Below are 15,780 nucleotides of genomic sequence, written 5' to 3'. Positions count from 1 at the left end.
AAGTAAGTAACAATAAACTACCTAGCTCAGAGATCCTAAAAGTAACATTTGGAGAAAGTATTTGAGGTACTCTGCCTATGCTTGTTATGATTTATCTTTTCAAAGTAAATGTCCTTACACATTTTTATCCTTTTTTCAAGAGGACTCAATGTACACTTTCTAGATATCATCTTAGATTTTGCCAATTAAGCGCAAAGAGTAAATACCCTTTTATTAAAAACATAAATCCAAATATAAAAAATGAATGAATGAAAGAATCCAGCAGATATTTATTAAGCAAGATGAAAGTGAAATTACAAACACTGGTCAGCTTTTAAACTCAGCCAGCACTCTAGAGGAGTGGAGGTGCCTGGTCCCTCATCGTAGGCAGCCTCTCTGAGATGCATGTTAGGAAGGGAGCTTTCACTGCTTGAGAAATCAAAGCTCCTTTAGAGGTGTCCTACTGGAGGCATCGGGCAACAAGCTAGGTGGCGTCAGGGCTACACAACACAGAGGGGAAAGTTGACAACAATTCGGGGACTTTGCGTAGTCAAGACAATTAGCTTAGTACTTCAGGTCAAAAATGCTACTATTTATGGGCAATTAGCTATAAAATAACCCATTTCTCTCTGGTTGCACAATTTCATGGAGATTAGAGATAATCTCAAGAGATTAAGGCCTTAATCTTCAATCCAGGTGAGTAATTTTGTTTGGAGTAAAAAGCATAAGAATTAATTCCCTAAGGATTTGGGAAAAGAAAAGGCAATAAAAACTTGTTTGGTTTTTGGGCAGCAATGCTAATTGAACAGCTTCCAGAAGCTAAGAGAAGTTTGTTACCAATTTACAAGTATTTTAACATATTGATAAACATATGCAAACCATTTAAATCTAACAAAGATCATTTGAGAAAGATACTGGCAATTACAATTTCACATCCACGATAATTTCAGACACCTCCTAATGGGGACTCAAAGGGCTGCTTAAGAAAACCACTTTTCACCTATCCCCCACCCACACCCTATCCCCCCACCTTTTGTTTGGTTTTGGTTTTGTTTTTGGCTATGCAAGTCTTATCATGAAACAAATGTAAGACTCTAAGGCTAAAATAATAATTATTTTATGGGCCCCAAATAGCTATTTTTGAAATTCTTCTCTTCGGTATGTCTCAAATCTGGGGGACATGTGACTTGAACATTCTTAACCGTGAAGTATTTGTAAAAATACATATCATTCACTTTTCACAGAACCATTTCGTAAAAATGAGAAGCAACATCCAGATTCACATGCATGTCCATAATAAAGCTTTGTTTTAAAACAACTCAAATCCACACCAGCATTATTTTGTTTAATATTTTGGCCCCAAACCAAGAATTCAGGTATCATATTTAATTTTCATCTGCAATGCATATATTGGCAGGACAAAATATGTATGCAAGTAACACAGGGAAATATTATTGTTTCCTATACAAGTGATCCAAAAACAAACAAACAAAAAAAAAAAATAAAAATAAAAAAGAAATCCCACAGCACTAAATTTGCTCTAGCAAAAATATGCTTCACTGTGCCTGTGTCAAATTAGATTTGTTGAAAAGTAGTTCTATTAGAGGGAGCAGAAGCAAAGAAGCAAAGTGTGAGCAACCCAGAAGAAGAAGGGATCATAGTCTTACTTTTATTTCCTTAATTGTAATTGAAATAACAGTCTCCATAATTTGTTTCTAGAAGACTTTCTTCTTTTTCATCTATCATGTTGGTAAGGGAATAATTTTTCACCCTTGAAAAAATGGAATGACAGATTTCAGCCTTAAGTGTGATAGATTCTGAGATGGTAACTACTTAAAGAAGGCAGTAAGAGTAAGACACGTCAAACTTTTAAAGTCTTCACTTTTGAACATTAAAATAAGTGTCAGGTAAATACAGAAAAATATATAATCACCAGTTCTCAGCTCTTTGACAATCCCTTTGTTTCTTTTCTTCTAGAAGATTCTGTGAGAACTATGTTGCTCTGATCAAAAGTAAGCTCACTACTCAAATATCATCATAGCTTCAGTGTGCATTATCATAGTTTCAGTAGATTTGCACTCAAATCCTTTCAGTGCCAGAAATTTATCAAGCCATAAAGTTATTAAACCCTTAGCTCTTAGGGAGAAATCTGGGCAAAATTTGTACAAGAAGTTTATCGTTTTAAAATTATCTCATAATTGTGGTAACATTTGTCTAAAGTAACCCTTTGGAAAAATTTTACATGATACCCAAAGGCACTAGTTTACATAAGGGGTAAATGGCTGAAAAAAAAACCAACCCAAATAAAACAAAGCCATTGTGTAGGTAAAGAGCACACACACACACACACAAAGGATATTAAAAGGATAACTGCTAAGCTTTAAAGTTATTCTAAAAATGGCACTTTTCACGTTGGTATAAAATGAAAGTGCTTTAAGATGAAATTTGTATGCATTTTTTTAAAGCTGATCTTTAACCCCCTGAAAATCGGGGGTTATAATGAGAACACTGATAGACTCTAAATCATAGTGGCAATAATAGTGGATGTTGCTAAAATGCTTTGTGTGTGTCTTCATTTTTTTTTTTTTTAGTATTTTAATGTTGATAGACTTGCTTTATCTATATGTGTATCATTAGTGAGATTTGCTCTTCAATTCTTTACTAGAAAGTTACAGCTCATTTAAAATAGCTGGTAGATACAGAAAGCATAAATATACAGTAAGTTTAAACACTGATTGTACTAAATGCAACAATACAAAGAAGCAAACAGAACACAAATGGTAACACAATAAAACTGTATTACATTTGTGCTTCAAATATTACAATACATTATATACAATAGTCGAAAATAAACATCTCATGCCAAGTGACACAAAAACGAATAGCAAGCAAAAAAATCCAGCAATATGTACATTACTTTTTTTTTTTAATAATAAACATTCAACTCTGAACTGGGGCAATTTCACTACATACAGATGCAGTCCGCCTTTTATTCCATATAACCATCCTGCTTTCCTATATCTACGCTATTCAGTCGGTTCCTGTGTCAATTCTTATATACATGTGGAGCAAAAAAGATAAAAGAATGTAGTGCTTTGTATTCTTAATGGGGTGATGTTGATACATCAGCGGACCTGGGGTGCATAACCTTCTTTCATTAAACCTTCTTCGTAGTCCGTCTGGCAGAGGATCATGTTATTCTTTAGGAAAAATTTGTCTCCAACACAAAATCTGAAATATTTTAAAAAATAAAATGTGTTAAGATCATTTCACTCCAATCTACAGATTTGAAGATTTCTTTTCCTCGAAATAATGTCACATGGTAATTCCCTGAGTTTGAAAGCTTAATTTAGAAAGTTACCTTTATTGTTGAAATTAAACCATGTAGGTCGTTAAATGAAACATTGCACACAAAATTTGAAATCCTACATTTATATATAAACAGCACAGGAAAATCGAGAAGAACACCTCGAGCAGCAGAGGTGATGTTTATCACAACTTTGGAAAGAAAAAAAAGAATAATTGATCTATATTTACAGTCATTAAAATAAAAGAAAGAATGTTAATAATATTTCATTGCAGTGATTCCGGAAGGTTTCCCACTGGCCATTTATTCATTTTATTAAAAAAAAAGTAAAAGGCATTAAAATGTATCAAACAATTAGAAAGTGGCCCATTTTAAAGCTTCCCATTTAAAGCTTCCTTTTACTCTCTGTTATTAAAATGTGATTAAATTCTAGTAATCTGGAAGTGATTGTTCTGAAGGAAAAGTTGTTTTAGCATCAGACTCTGATGCTTGGTCGTATTCCTTTGTTTGTGGCAAGTTCACCAACTATGAAATATTAAATGTCATTTTTTAGCGCACTTCCAATTAAACCAAAGGGAATAACCTGAGTGAACTTCTTAATATTGATGTGATAAATAAACTAGTTTCCAGTAGCTAATTATGTATTTTATTCTATAAAGCATTGTTTAATGTGCAAGATTGTAATGTTTTTAATAAGTGCTCTTTTTGTATAATTTCCCAGCGGTGACACTTTGGACACAATTAAGGTCAGAAATAAATGCTCGTGCTGTTTCCAGTACATTTAACAATAAAGTAACTCTGGGGAGATCTGTATATATTTTTAATTGTAACAATTTAACCTTCAAACAGCAGTGTCTAGTAGAGTTGACCCAGTAAAACTACTTGTAATTATACAAGTTGACCTCACTGAACTTTGATAGTGGTCTCTCTTTATCAGATAGTCAATTTCGAATGATGTTCAAGCAGAAATCTTAGTGGATAGATTAAATTGTGTAGTGAAAGCAACCCTTTAATGTTTTGTGAAGTTGAAGGTTTAAATGAGGAGCAGTTGGACTGATTTACATTTGCAAAGATTGGAATGCTAGACAAACAGTGAACCTATTTATTTTCCAACTGGGTAGCTTTGGAAATTTATCCTTATTCTAGCTAAGTAGATAGAGGGGAAAATAGTGTAATAAAAAAAGTAGATTGAAAAGAATTAGCTTTCCTCTTAAAGGAAGATTGGTCTGTTTATTTGTGGAATTTACTTTTTTTTCCCCAGGATTACTGCCTGCTGATGATGTTGGATTGAAAGTACAAAGTAAGCGTTGATCTTGAAGTCCTGGAGTTTGTGGTCAGGGCTATTGGATAGAATGAACATTCAAGTTTGAACCTTAAGTATATCTTCTTTTTATTAGTTGCTAACTATAAGCTTTAAATATTGTGCTTAAAAAGCGGTGTGTGAGTAAACCAGTTTTTGTAGATTATCCTGATCATTAAGATATGATGAAAAAAGGTAATATTCCTTCTGTTGGACAGACTAAGTAGCCAAATTAGATATATATATTTTTATGTGAAATTCCATAAAATAGCATGTAGTATATATGTCATTACTCTTCAAAACTTTCAATTTCTATTACTGTTGAAATTAATTTGAACCATAAAGCTAATGATAAAATAGCACATAAAAATAAATAAATTCAACAAATACTCTTGTGTTCTAGCTAATATTACTATTTTTTTTTCTTTCTAAAAATCAACTGAATTGGAAATACTCATTCAACTCCATATTGTCTAAAATTTTGCTTTAATTTTCTAACAAGCCCCCAAATTCTATTCACAATAAAAAAAAATCCTCATTTTTTTTTAAGTATGCTCTATTTAGGGCTTGAACTCACTACCCAGAGTTAAAGAGTCACATGTTCTACCAACTGAGCCAGCCAAGTACCCCAAATAAAATTTTTTTTTCTTGTCATGTGAAGTTACATCATTCTTACTTTCAGAAGTCTTGGAGTTTAGATAATTTTTGTTTGCAGATTAATATATTCAGGGTAATTATCATAAGAAAAGTATTGAACCAAGAGCCTGCAGACCAAATCTTGTGCCCTGATGCTACCCAATACAAGTTATAGGGTACATTTCATACTTTCTCTGAGTCAACTCTGTGTGGGTAAGATAAAACAGCTACATCACTGGATTGTAGGGATGTTAAAATAAGAAGTATATGAGAGGCTGAGAGGTATATTGCAGTGAATAGAGTTCAAATCCCAACCTTCCACTTAAGATATTGAAGATGAAACTTCATTTTTTCTTATCTTTAATGTAAGTGACTTTTCTAAGTGTGTGGTAAAAAGTAGAAATGAAGCATGTGAAGCCTTACCTCAATGTTTGGAGTATGCATAAATAAAATAGCCTCCTTTTGCACAGTACTTACCATGTGCTAATGCTAAGCATGTATATGCATGATCACTTTTATTCCTTATGTTCAACTGAGAAAGTAAATATTATTATTGGCTTTTTCAGATGAAAAACCTAAGGCTTCCTCCCAGAGTTAAAAAAAAAATCTGCCAAGGCTCCATAGCTAGAATCTGTATGATAGAGGAAGGAAAGGGACTCTGGTCTCTTTGGCCTCAAGACCCATGCTTTACGTGAAGGCAGTAAAGCATAAGGCTATGAAGTTAATACAGGTTTTTTTTTGTATTGCTAAGATTCCTTTGCATAACTTTAAAAAATGTCTGCCTATCATTCAATGAGAGGTTGGTAATTCATCAACGAGAAGTTTGGATTCATCTAAAATATTCCTACCTAAAATATTTTGTTGCTAATGTTGTCAACTGGACAAAGTACATTTTTTTAAATTTTTATTTATTTATGATAGTCACAGAGAGAGAGAGAGAGAGAGAGAGAGGCAGAGACATAGGCAGAGGGAGAAGCAGGCTCCATGCACCGGGAGCCCGATGTGGGATTCGATCCCGGGTCTCCAGGATCGCGCCCTGGACCAAAGGCAGGCGCTAAACCGCTGTGCCACCCAGGGATCCTGACAAAGTACATTTTATGTGCATTTCAATTCATATCGAAAGGTCAAGACAAAACAGACCATGAGTGAGAAATGTCACACTTACACAGATACCTTAAAACAGTTTTGAAAACTATGGTTAAAGCAGATTATAACTGCTTTGTGATTAGGATTGATACACTCTTTTTTAAAAAGATTTATTTATTGATTTGAAAGAGAGAGAGAGAAAGAGAGTGCAGGGGGAGAGGCAAAGGGAGAGGGAGAGAGAAACCCAAGCAGACTCTGAGCTAAGCACAGAGCCCATTATAGGGCTTAATCTCATGACCTTGAGATCAGGACCTGAGCCAAAATCAAGAATTGGTCCCTTAACCAACTGGGCCATCCAGGCGCCCTTGGATTGGTATACTCCTTTAAAAGGTTCTGTATATAAACATGAGAAATAGCAATGCAGATGTTAGATGCTTAACAAGATAATCTATAACTGACTTTGTGAGAAAGGCTAATTTTCAGTGTTATGAGCTTCTTATGAGATTTAACATTGGCAGAAAAAAATACTATAGAAGCACTCATGGGGCAGCCCGGGTGGCTTAGCAGTTTAGCGCCTGCCTTTGGCCTGGGGCATGATCCTGGAAACCCAGGATTGAGTCCCATATCAGGCTCCCTGCATGGAGCCTGCTCCTCCCTCTGCCTGTGTCTCTGCCCACCGCCACCTCCCCCCCCTCCCCCCGCTGTATTTCATGAATGGATGAATAAAATCTAAAAAAAAAAAAGAAAAAAAAAAAGCAGTGATGGCCAGAGGATACTGTAAATATGTTAATAGTACAGGCTAAAATTCCTGAAAATAATCTTCCTTGAATCTAATTCTAATTGCTTGTGGTGTAGTTAGTTCAATTAATTTTGCCTTCATTAAAAAAAAAAAAAAAAAGCATGTAAAGTAATAAAAAGATGCCCAATCGGATTACTGTCATTTAATCTTGATGTTTTGGAGTTAATAATAGATATAATTTCCAGATATTTTGGAGTGATTCTAATTGGACTCATACAGTCTTAGAAACTTGAGAAGTATAGAAAATAAATAAAATTAATGAATCATCTTTATAAAATATGGGGCTTACAGTGGTTTTCAGCAGGTTATCCAAAGCCTCTGCAAAGAAGCCTCCATTTGTAACCTCCTGTTCACATCCTTTCTAAGAATGAAAATGTTAACTTAGTCATCTTATATCCCTGAGGTCAGTGGCTATCAATTATAATTAGTTCTACGATACTTTAAAAAATGGAGGGCGGGGTGGAGTGGAAGAGATCGAGTCCATATTCCAAATGTCTCTATTTTCTATTTAGCATCCTCAGTTACTAGAGATGAAGATTTTGACACTGTACTTTGTTTTCAGTAAGAGGTACTGATTATATACCTAACATCCCACCCCTATAAACTGTGAACACATTTACTCGCTTCTCCCAAAGACAGTCCAGCTTTCATTACATACTTCATTCCTAATCACTTATTCTGCACCAACTTATACTACCCACATCCCGAACCCTGCTGTAAATTATTCAAAGTCTACCTTGCTTAACTTCACCATATCTATTTCCATTTACATCTGCCCAGTCAGGAAATAAAATACCCCTCTTCAAAGAGTCCAGGGCCCTCCTATCAGCTCCTAGTCCAGAGACTAAACCCAGACTGTCTGGGTTCTCATTTCTGAGTCTACCATTTTCTGCCTGTGTTCTCTGGGGCAAGATACTTAAATTTTCTGTACTTCAGTGACTTCATCTGTAAAATGAAGCTAATAATAGTACCTCATTATATTGAGTACTAAGTGAGCAGATGTAAGACAGAACAGGGTCTGGTGTACAATCAGCACTATATAAGAATTCTGTTGTCATTATTACTTGTTAATGAAAGTTCTTTCACCTTTGTTTAAGCCATTCCTTAACCAGAACTATTTCTCCCTTTTTTCCATCTGTTTAAATTATAAAAATTCTTTTTTTTAAAAAGGTTTTTAATTTATTTATTCATGAGAGACACAGAGAGAGAGGCAGAGACATAGGCAGAGAGAGAAGTAGGCTCTTTATGGGGACCCCGATGTGGGACTCGATCCCAGGACCCTGGGATCAACTACCTGAGCCGAAGCTAGACACTCAACCACTGAGCCACTCAGGTGCCCCTAAATTTTAAAAATTCTTTAGTTTCCATTCTTTCCATCAATATTCCCTGACCATGCCAACTCATTCTGATCTTTCCCAAAGCACTTATTTATTGGTGTATCATTTACTTTGGTATTTCAGATATTCTCATGAATAGGTAACAAGTCTCCCAATCTGGACTGCAGTGCTGAGGTAAGTGCCTATGAGTTATGTTTCTTTTGAACCTTTTGAAATACCACCATAGATTGTACCACCACTTGAGCTGGGTGGTCAGTAAATATTGGTTAAGGCAGATTTATTCCAGTACCAACTAGCTTTAAGTAACAATGGTATTTTAGATAATTTGAATTTGTGTTCATTTTGACTTTAATTCATTGACTTCCTACCTTTCCAATTTTACCTCCTCCTGATCCTCATGCCATTCCCTCCCTTTCCATATCCCTTCCAAACTCTAATCTCTGAGCACTCTGAGCTACTTTTCATTTCTTTTTTTAAATTATTTATTTATGTATGATAGTCACAGAGAGAGAGAGAGAGAGAGAGAGAGAGAGAGAGAGAGAGAGAGAGAGAGAGGCAGAGACACAGGCAGAGGGAGAAGCAGGCTCCATGCACCGGGAGCCCGATGTGGGATTCGATCCCGGGTCTCCAGGATCGCGCCCTGGGCCAAAGGCAGGCGCTAAACCGCTGCATCACCCAGGGATCCCCTACTTTTCATTTCCTGCACACATTAAATGCTTTCACACTTCCATGCCTTGCATGATGCTCCATCTGTCTGGAGAACCCTTTTCTCACTGCTCCTTGGCTTCCTCATCTTCCCTAACCCCCACCAGACATAATTCCTACATTCCAAACAGTCCTGGGAAGTTCTGTTTTAAAACATGACACATCAGCCCTTTGATGCTTCTCTAAGACTTCAACATGGACAGACCTCTCTTCCCTCTGTATAGATCTGTTTATTATCATTGATGATACTCTTCTGTTAGTCTTTGATGTTTCATCTATCCCATAGCTCTGAGTATCTCTAAGAGAGAAATTAGTTTTTATTCATCTTTCTTTCCAGAGCCTAGCCCAGTGCTTTTATTCTTTAAGGTTATACAGTCCTACGTATGTGAGGCAATTTCCTTACAAACGAACATGGTTCTTTCCTTTTCTTATACAACCATCATTCAGCTTTACAGAATTTTCTAAGGAGGAGGGGCTTAGTCACCTTTAAGATATTAACCTATTACCCAGAATTTCCCAGTTCTCAGTGAGATTCAAGTGATCATCCAAGATTCTCAAAATAACATCCCTCTGCTTCTCTTAATATAGAAAAACTTTAGATTTTTAATTCAGGGTTCACATCTTTAGCCATACCCATCTAAAAAAAAAAAGAGCAAAGAGGGTAAGGACAAGAAACAACCAATCCTGAAAAGTTATTTTTACTACCATTTTTGAAACATTCAGAAATGCTTTAGATCTTAATGATGTTTTGATTTACAAGTGAAGATGAAATGACTGCTAACTAAAATTCATAAGCATTTATAATGCCACAATTTCAGATGTCAATAAAGTTTGCTTAAGGAAAAGTGCCTATAAATTACCTATTTGCTTTGTGTTTTACTTGAAAATGTGCAATGCTATCATAATGATTTGGCTACTGGAAGTATAGTCATGTGGCATATGGCTTTATTGGAGAGGATTTCCCCAGCAAATGTCAAAGTAAAAAGAAAATCTCCTGTGTTGAAAACCTTCTGTATTCAGAGTAACAAAATTTGTCTGCTCTGCTTGACTGATGGAGATTAGCTGACTTCTTGCATTAAAGAAGTTTGTCTTGTTAGGGGCTGAAGTGACAAGACAATAACTAAGTGCTAATTGTGCATAACCAGCACTAAAGATATGCAGTGCCATTATGGCATGTAATAAATGAAGCGAACACGGAAATATATTAGGTACTTTAATAATGATACTAGAATAGTATTTTGCAGCAATAAGAATGTGAACAGTTTTAGAGTCAGAATTTAGGAGTGTTTGTCTTACTTGACTGAGTTCTACGGAGAAGATAGACTTAATTGTGAATGCAACTTTTTATTTCAATGGTGAAATAAAATTGATATATGATTTGTAAATAGCATTAACAACCTACAATTACTTTGCATCATAATAGAATTTAGGCTGGGCTTAGCACTTGAGTGATGTTTTAATTTTCTGTGTAGAACATGGATAAAATAGGGGAGCCTGCCCTAATGGAAAAATGGACAAAGGGCATAAACAGCAGTTCCCTAAAAGAAGAAATATCAAAGGGCCACTAGAAATCAAATAAATACTAATTAAAAATTATAATGGGATACCATCTTTCATCCCTCAGCGTGACAGGGATTTCTTTTTAAATAATCATCCCAATGTTAGAGTGAATGTAAGAATACATAGCTTTTACATTTCTGGTGTGAGAATAATTGGTATAACTGTTCTGGAGAGCATTTTAACAACATATAACATAAGCCTTTAAACAGTTATATGTTTTGTCTGATTAATTGTGATCCTGTGAATTTATCCCGACACAGGCTTGAAAACTCTTTGTTTATAAAGTCCATATTATGTTGACAATATTGATAAGAGGAAAATGTGAAGAAATATCCTACACATCTGATGATAGAGGACCGATTTAAAATATGAAGCTCCATTCATAAAACAGAACATGAGAAAGCTTAAAATATCTTAAAAGAATTTGTAAGGGCAAGTGAAAAAGCATACTACATTAAATGAAAAAGTTCAAATATCAAACGTTAGGCTTCTTCCCTGTTTTTTTTTTCCTTTAAACAGCTCAAATGTATTATAAAATACATGCTATAATGTCATTTGTCATATGTGCATAAGAAAACATATGGCAAGCTATACACCAAAATATTAAAATGCCTTGTTTTAGAATGCTGAGATATAGGACAATATGATTCTTTGCCTTTTTCTATTTTCTAAAATTTCTACCATGAATATGTACTCTTTTATAAGTAGAAAAACAGTAAATTTTGTTCTTGCATAAAGATAACTGAATTGTTAGATCAATATGACAAGTAGACAGAAGTATTCTAGATTTACTACTTACATCTCTTTAAAATATATACACATACATGTACACATGCATATAAATGTCTATATGAATGTGTGGATATTTATGTCCATGTATCTATACCCTTACACATATATTTGCCAATTTATTTTTTGCTAAAAGTCACCATAGACTGAGTTAACCTGCTTTGATTACAAAAGTTTGTTGGGAAGACTCAAGGTGTTGTATCATGACTTCCTAAATTATTTCCTGGATGAATTAGATATTGTAAGGTATACTGGGCACTACTCTGAACATCTACATCTAGCAGGAAATATTATTGAGGTATATCTTTTTTTGAGATATATATCTTGTGTAAAAACCAAGTTAATGGGGGATCCCTGGGTGGCTCAGCGGTTTCGCATCTGCCTTTGGTCTAGGGCGCGATCCTGGAGTCCCGGGATCGAGTCCCATGTCGGGCTCCCGGCATGGGCCTGCTTATCCCTCCTCCTGTGTCTCTGCCTCTCTTTCTCTATGTCTATCATAAATAAATAAATAAATATAAATAAATAAATAAATAAATAAACCAAGTTAATGGAATATTATTTGGTAAGAGTAAATTGAGTAAATTACAATAAGTATCAAAACAAAAGCACTTCTTTTTTAGAGGCAATTGTGTTCCTGGTATTTAATAAAAGGATTTCATTTAATTTTCAAAATCTGTAAGATAGGTATTACTGTCTCCATTGTCAGGGGGTGGAAACCAATCTCAGAGATTAAGTAACAGATTCAAGATGTCATAGCTAATATATGATGGCATTGGAATTTGAATCCAGTTCTCCCTGTAAACATCATGTTCTTTCTACTACTTTATACAGGATTTCATAAGAAGATGCTGCACTGAGTAGGAAAGCAGGGCAAATTATAGTAACTGAGAACTTGGCGAAACTAATATATCTTGATTATATACTATGTCCAGCTGTTGTCACACTCACATTGAATATATTTTCATTAACATCCCCCAGGTGTACTAGGTTTTTAAATATATTTTAATACACACAGTTTCATATTCTTATATCCTCTGCATTTATCATATAAAACAGGTATCAGGGGTATAACATTCCCACTGGAAATAAAACTTATAGCTTTCAAGAAGAAAAAATGGAATAAAGTGATAATGCTTTGAGATGAAAGAGTTCTCTGAGATTGACTAATCCAGCTCCCCTTTGCTGTAAATGAGAAAACTGAGGTTGGGAGAGCTAAAATGGTTGATGGATGGTTATATATCTTGTGAGGTGCCAAGTCCAGAGTAGAATTTAGGTTTCTAGATTCCTTGTGCAATACTCTTCCCATTTGCCTATGCTGCCTGTCCAATGCTGATAAGTGTTTAATTCTCTGCTATATCTGGCCTCATTCCCAAAGAGACCTAAAGCAACTTTAAAAGTACATATAAAACAAGGTTAAAATTCAAGATAAGAAATCAAGAGAGAGGACAGCAATAAATAGGAAAAATAAGATGAAGATAGACATGTCCTACAAGTTCCTGTATATTTGCCTCAGTGCAAATGTGTTTGTTCATAGTACGAAAGAAGTGAAGATTATGAAGCCTACTTTTAAAAAGGCAGAAGACTTTAAAGATCTTTTTAAAGTTTTAAAGTAAATGTTAGAGATTTTTTAAACATAATTTTTAAAGAAGAAAAACAATAAAGAACAAATAATAAGAAAACTAAAGTTGGTAGCAGTGTCTTCATTTCTTTTCCCATCCTGCTTTAGCATGTTCTTCCCACAGGTAGAAGCAGCATAGTTTTAAGACATTTCCCCTCAGTGGTTTTGTCTCTGGCACCAGATGAATGTTTGCAGAAAACAAAAATGCTGAGAGTAATTGCTTTAAGTAAAATATATAATTCCCGCTTATTAAATAAATAACTAGCAAAAAGAGGTTTGCTATTTTTTAGACACCAGAATGAAATCTGCTTACCTTTGATTACAAAGCTGACATGCAAAGCAGTCCAGGTGGTAAACATTGTCCTTGGCGCGCATCACCATCTCAAAGGCAGGGATGAGCTTACTACAGGCGGCACAGTTTCCCGTTACACCGAAGAGCCTGGAACAATAAACATTTTTTTTTCAAACTCTTTACAAGGAGATCTGAGATGATGTCTAGAGAAGGTGCCAGTACACCTTGCAAAGCTATCAATACACAATGCCTTATGATGTACACAAGCAAGTTTTATCCAAGGCAGACACATAAGTATTCTTCTCTGTTACATACTCAGTTGACCTTTCTTGATGAAAATCACATCTCGTTTGAGAAGAAAAGGAAAAGACAAATACATTAGGAAGCTTACATAACCGCATGCAAACAAGTCCTTGGGAGTGAATTCACAGCAAAAATCTTCTACTGGATAGAATATGCAGTAAATAGGAATTTTTGTAACGTAACTTTGATCTTAATGTTACATATTAAACACTTCAGTTGCAAAAGAAACCCATTTGAATGACTGACTATTTTCTGACATCTAGCTACTAGGTTTGCCATTATTATGAAAAGAACATTTATGAACCAGCCATTTAAATAGTCAAAAAACATTAGAGGTGCAGGCACCTTATGGCCCTATACCATAGTTATAGCTATGATTATGTTATTCAACTAGCACATTAAACTAAATGAGGCTGTAAACTACATATAGCTCGACCAGGAGTTGAAACATAATATATCGAGAGAACCACTGGAACTGTCCCGGAAAAACGTATTTCAAAAAATCCTATTTGCTACAGATTCCTGAAAATAGTTATTGTAATGACCTAAAAACTAGTATAAAATAAAGTGTCTCTACAGTTGCACAATGGGAAGGAATAAAATATTTTATCCATTTGCACTGGCAATATTTAAACCAAGTTTCTTTAAAGTTGTTAATGGTAGTGAAGAGTTATTATAAATAATATTCTGTGCATAGCAGTTAATGCACTTTTTAACTAGGAAGCAAACTAGATGAAAAACACCACATCTGCCAGTTTTCTTTTTTCTCCAGCATCAGGCTGACAGGAGAAAAATATAATGGCTCTCATGGGAAAGACCAAATTAAAAGCAGTTCTAAACTAATGAATTCAAAGGTGCTATGGAGAAAACTCATTTTATTTATAAAAATGCACTTTAAAAAACTCAGTCTTTCATTTTATTGAATTTAAGGATCACGCACAAATATGCTAAAGTTTCTCTTCTCCTACTTTCTAAATACTCCAAAGACAGGTCTTTGCTTCAGGCATGCGTATTCATTTTCAAGTTTATAACCATTTCTTCTTACCAGGCTAATGACAATTGTTGGAAAGAGTTGTGAGAATGGTTTTCAGAGTCTGGCAAAACGTGTAATAAACGATCACGCTTATGTTTTTGTTAGATTGTCTCTTGAAGAACATAAGCGCCTTGAGGGCAGAAAGCGTAAGTGCTTTCCAAACAGTTTGCCAGTATAATGTGTGCCCCTGACAAAAGGGGAAGGAAGGGTTCCATTTAAGAAAACCAAATTTGGAATTGTTAGCTGCAGTTTTCCTGAAAGAATTTTTAAGACATTTTCACGTGCATCCGTAAAGGAGCATAACTCCAATGACAGGCGTGTTCTCCCTTTACAATCCGTATCTTAGGAAATAATTTTTCTCTAAAAAGAACTTCATTGAAAATGCAACATCTCACATCTCCTACTGGCATCGTTAAAACTGAAACCACCCCAAGCTGAAGCTTTCATCCTGTTGTTTTGCAAGCAGAAATTTTTCGGCCGGTCTAACACTTGACGTTGACTTTTCAGGGCACTTTGCACGATCCATTCAGGAGTCACGTCACTCACACGTGCCACTTGTCCCACCTGCTCTTTCATTGCATCTTGGAGAAATAAGGAAATCTTAAGAAGTTCTTTATTCCGTGCATACGGGTGCACTTGTGGATACAAAACGTGGCTGGTGGCAGAGAAAGCGGTTTTTAGGAACTACGCGGTTTGCTTACACCTCATAAACATACCCACACAATGCCATTTTGAAATTCTGGACATAGTTTCCCCCAATTTCAATTGCTCTCGCTAGCTGAGCATTTATCAGCTACCTGATTAGAATTTGTTTCCACACAAACCATTGATCATCAGCCTATTACTAGGCAAATGACAGTTAATTACCCACTACATTAACCACTGGGACCTGAGACCTGCTTCTGCTGCCATCAGTCAACATGATAAATGTGGCAAGTTCAGTAATGCATGGCCAGCCCTGAGCTGCCTGCTATACTGCGAACAACCCTCAATCTCACTTCCAGGCCCAGGAAAATCTATGGCAATCTGCATAATT

The 15,780-nt window shown here is 35.3% G+C and overlaps 1 protein-coding gene across 10 annotated transcripts in view; it reads right to left on the bottom strand.

Annotated features, from left to right (window-relative positions):
- Nucleotides 1–245: 245 nt before the first annotated feature.
- LMO3 (LIM domain only 3) overlaps nt 246–15,780 on the bottom strand; it is a 208,463-nt gene continuing 192,928 nt past the window's right edge. For all 10 annotated transcript variants that reach the window (XM_072765946.1, XM_025995161.2, XM_025995160.2 and 7 more), the window contains 2 exons: nt 13,430–13,555; nt 246–3,210 (listed from right to left, as the gene is read on the bottom strand). In XM_072765946.1, coding sequence (XP_072622047.1) covers nt 3,105–3,210; nt 13,430–13,555 — 232 coding nt within the window. In that variant the 3' untranslated portion in view covers nt 246–3,104. The remainder of the gene's footprint in view (nt 3,211–13,429; nt 13,556–15,780) is intronic.

The sequence above is a fragment of the Vulpes vulpes genome, chromosome 8 (assembly GCF_048418805.1).
Source record: "Vulpes vulpes isolate BD-2025 chromosome 8, VulVul3, whole genome shotgun sequence".
In the NCBI taxonomy this organism is placed as follows: Eukaryota; Metazoa; Chordata; class Mammalia; order Carnivora; family Canidae; genus Vulpes; species Vulpes vulpes.
The sequence above is the reverse complement of the archived record's forward strand: the minus strand, read 5'-3'. Positions and strand labels throughout refer to the sequence as shown.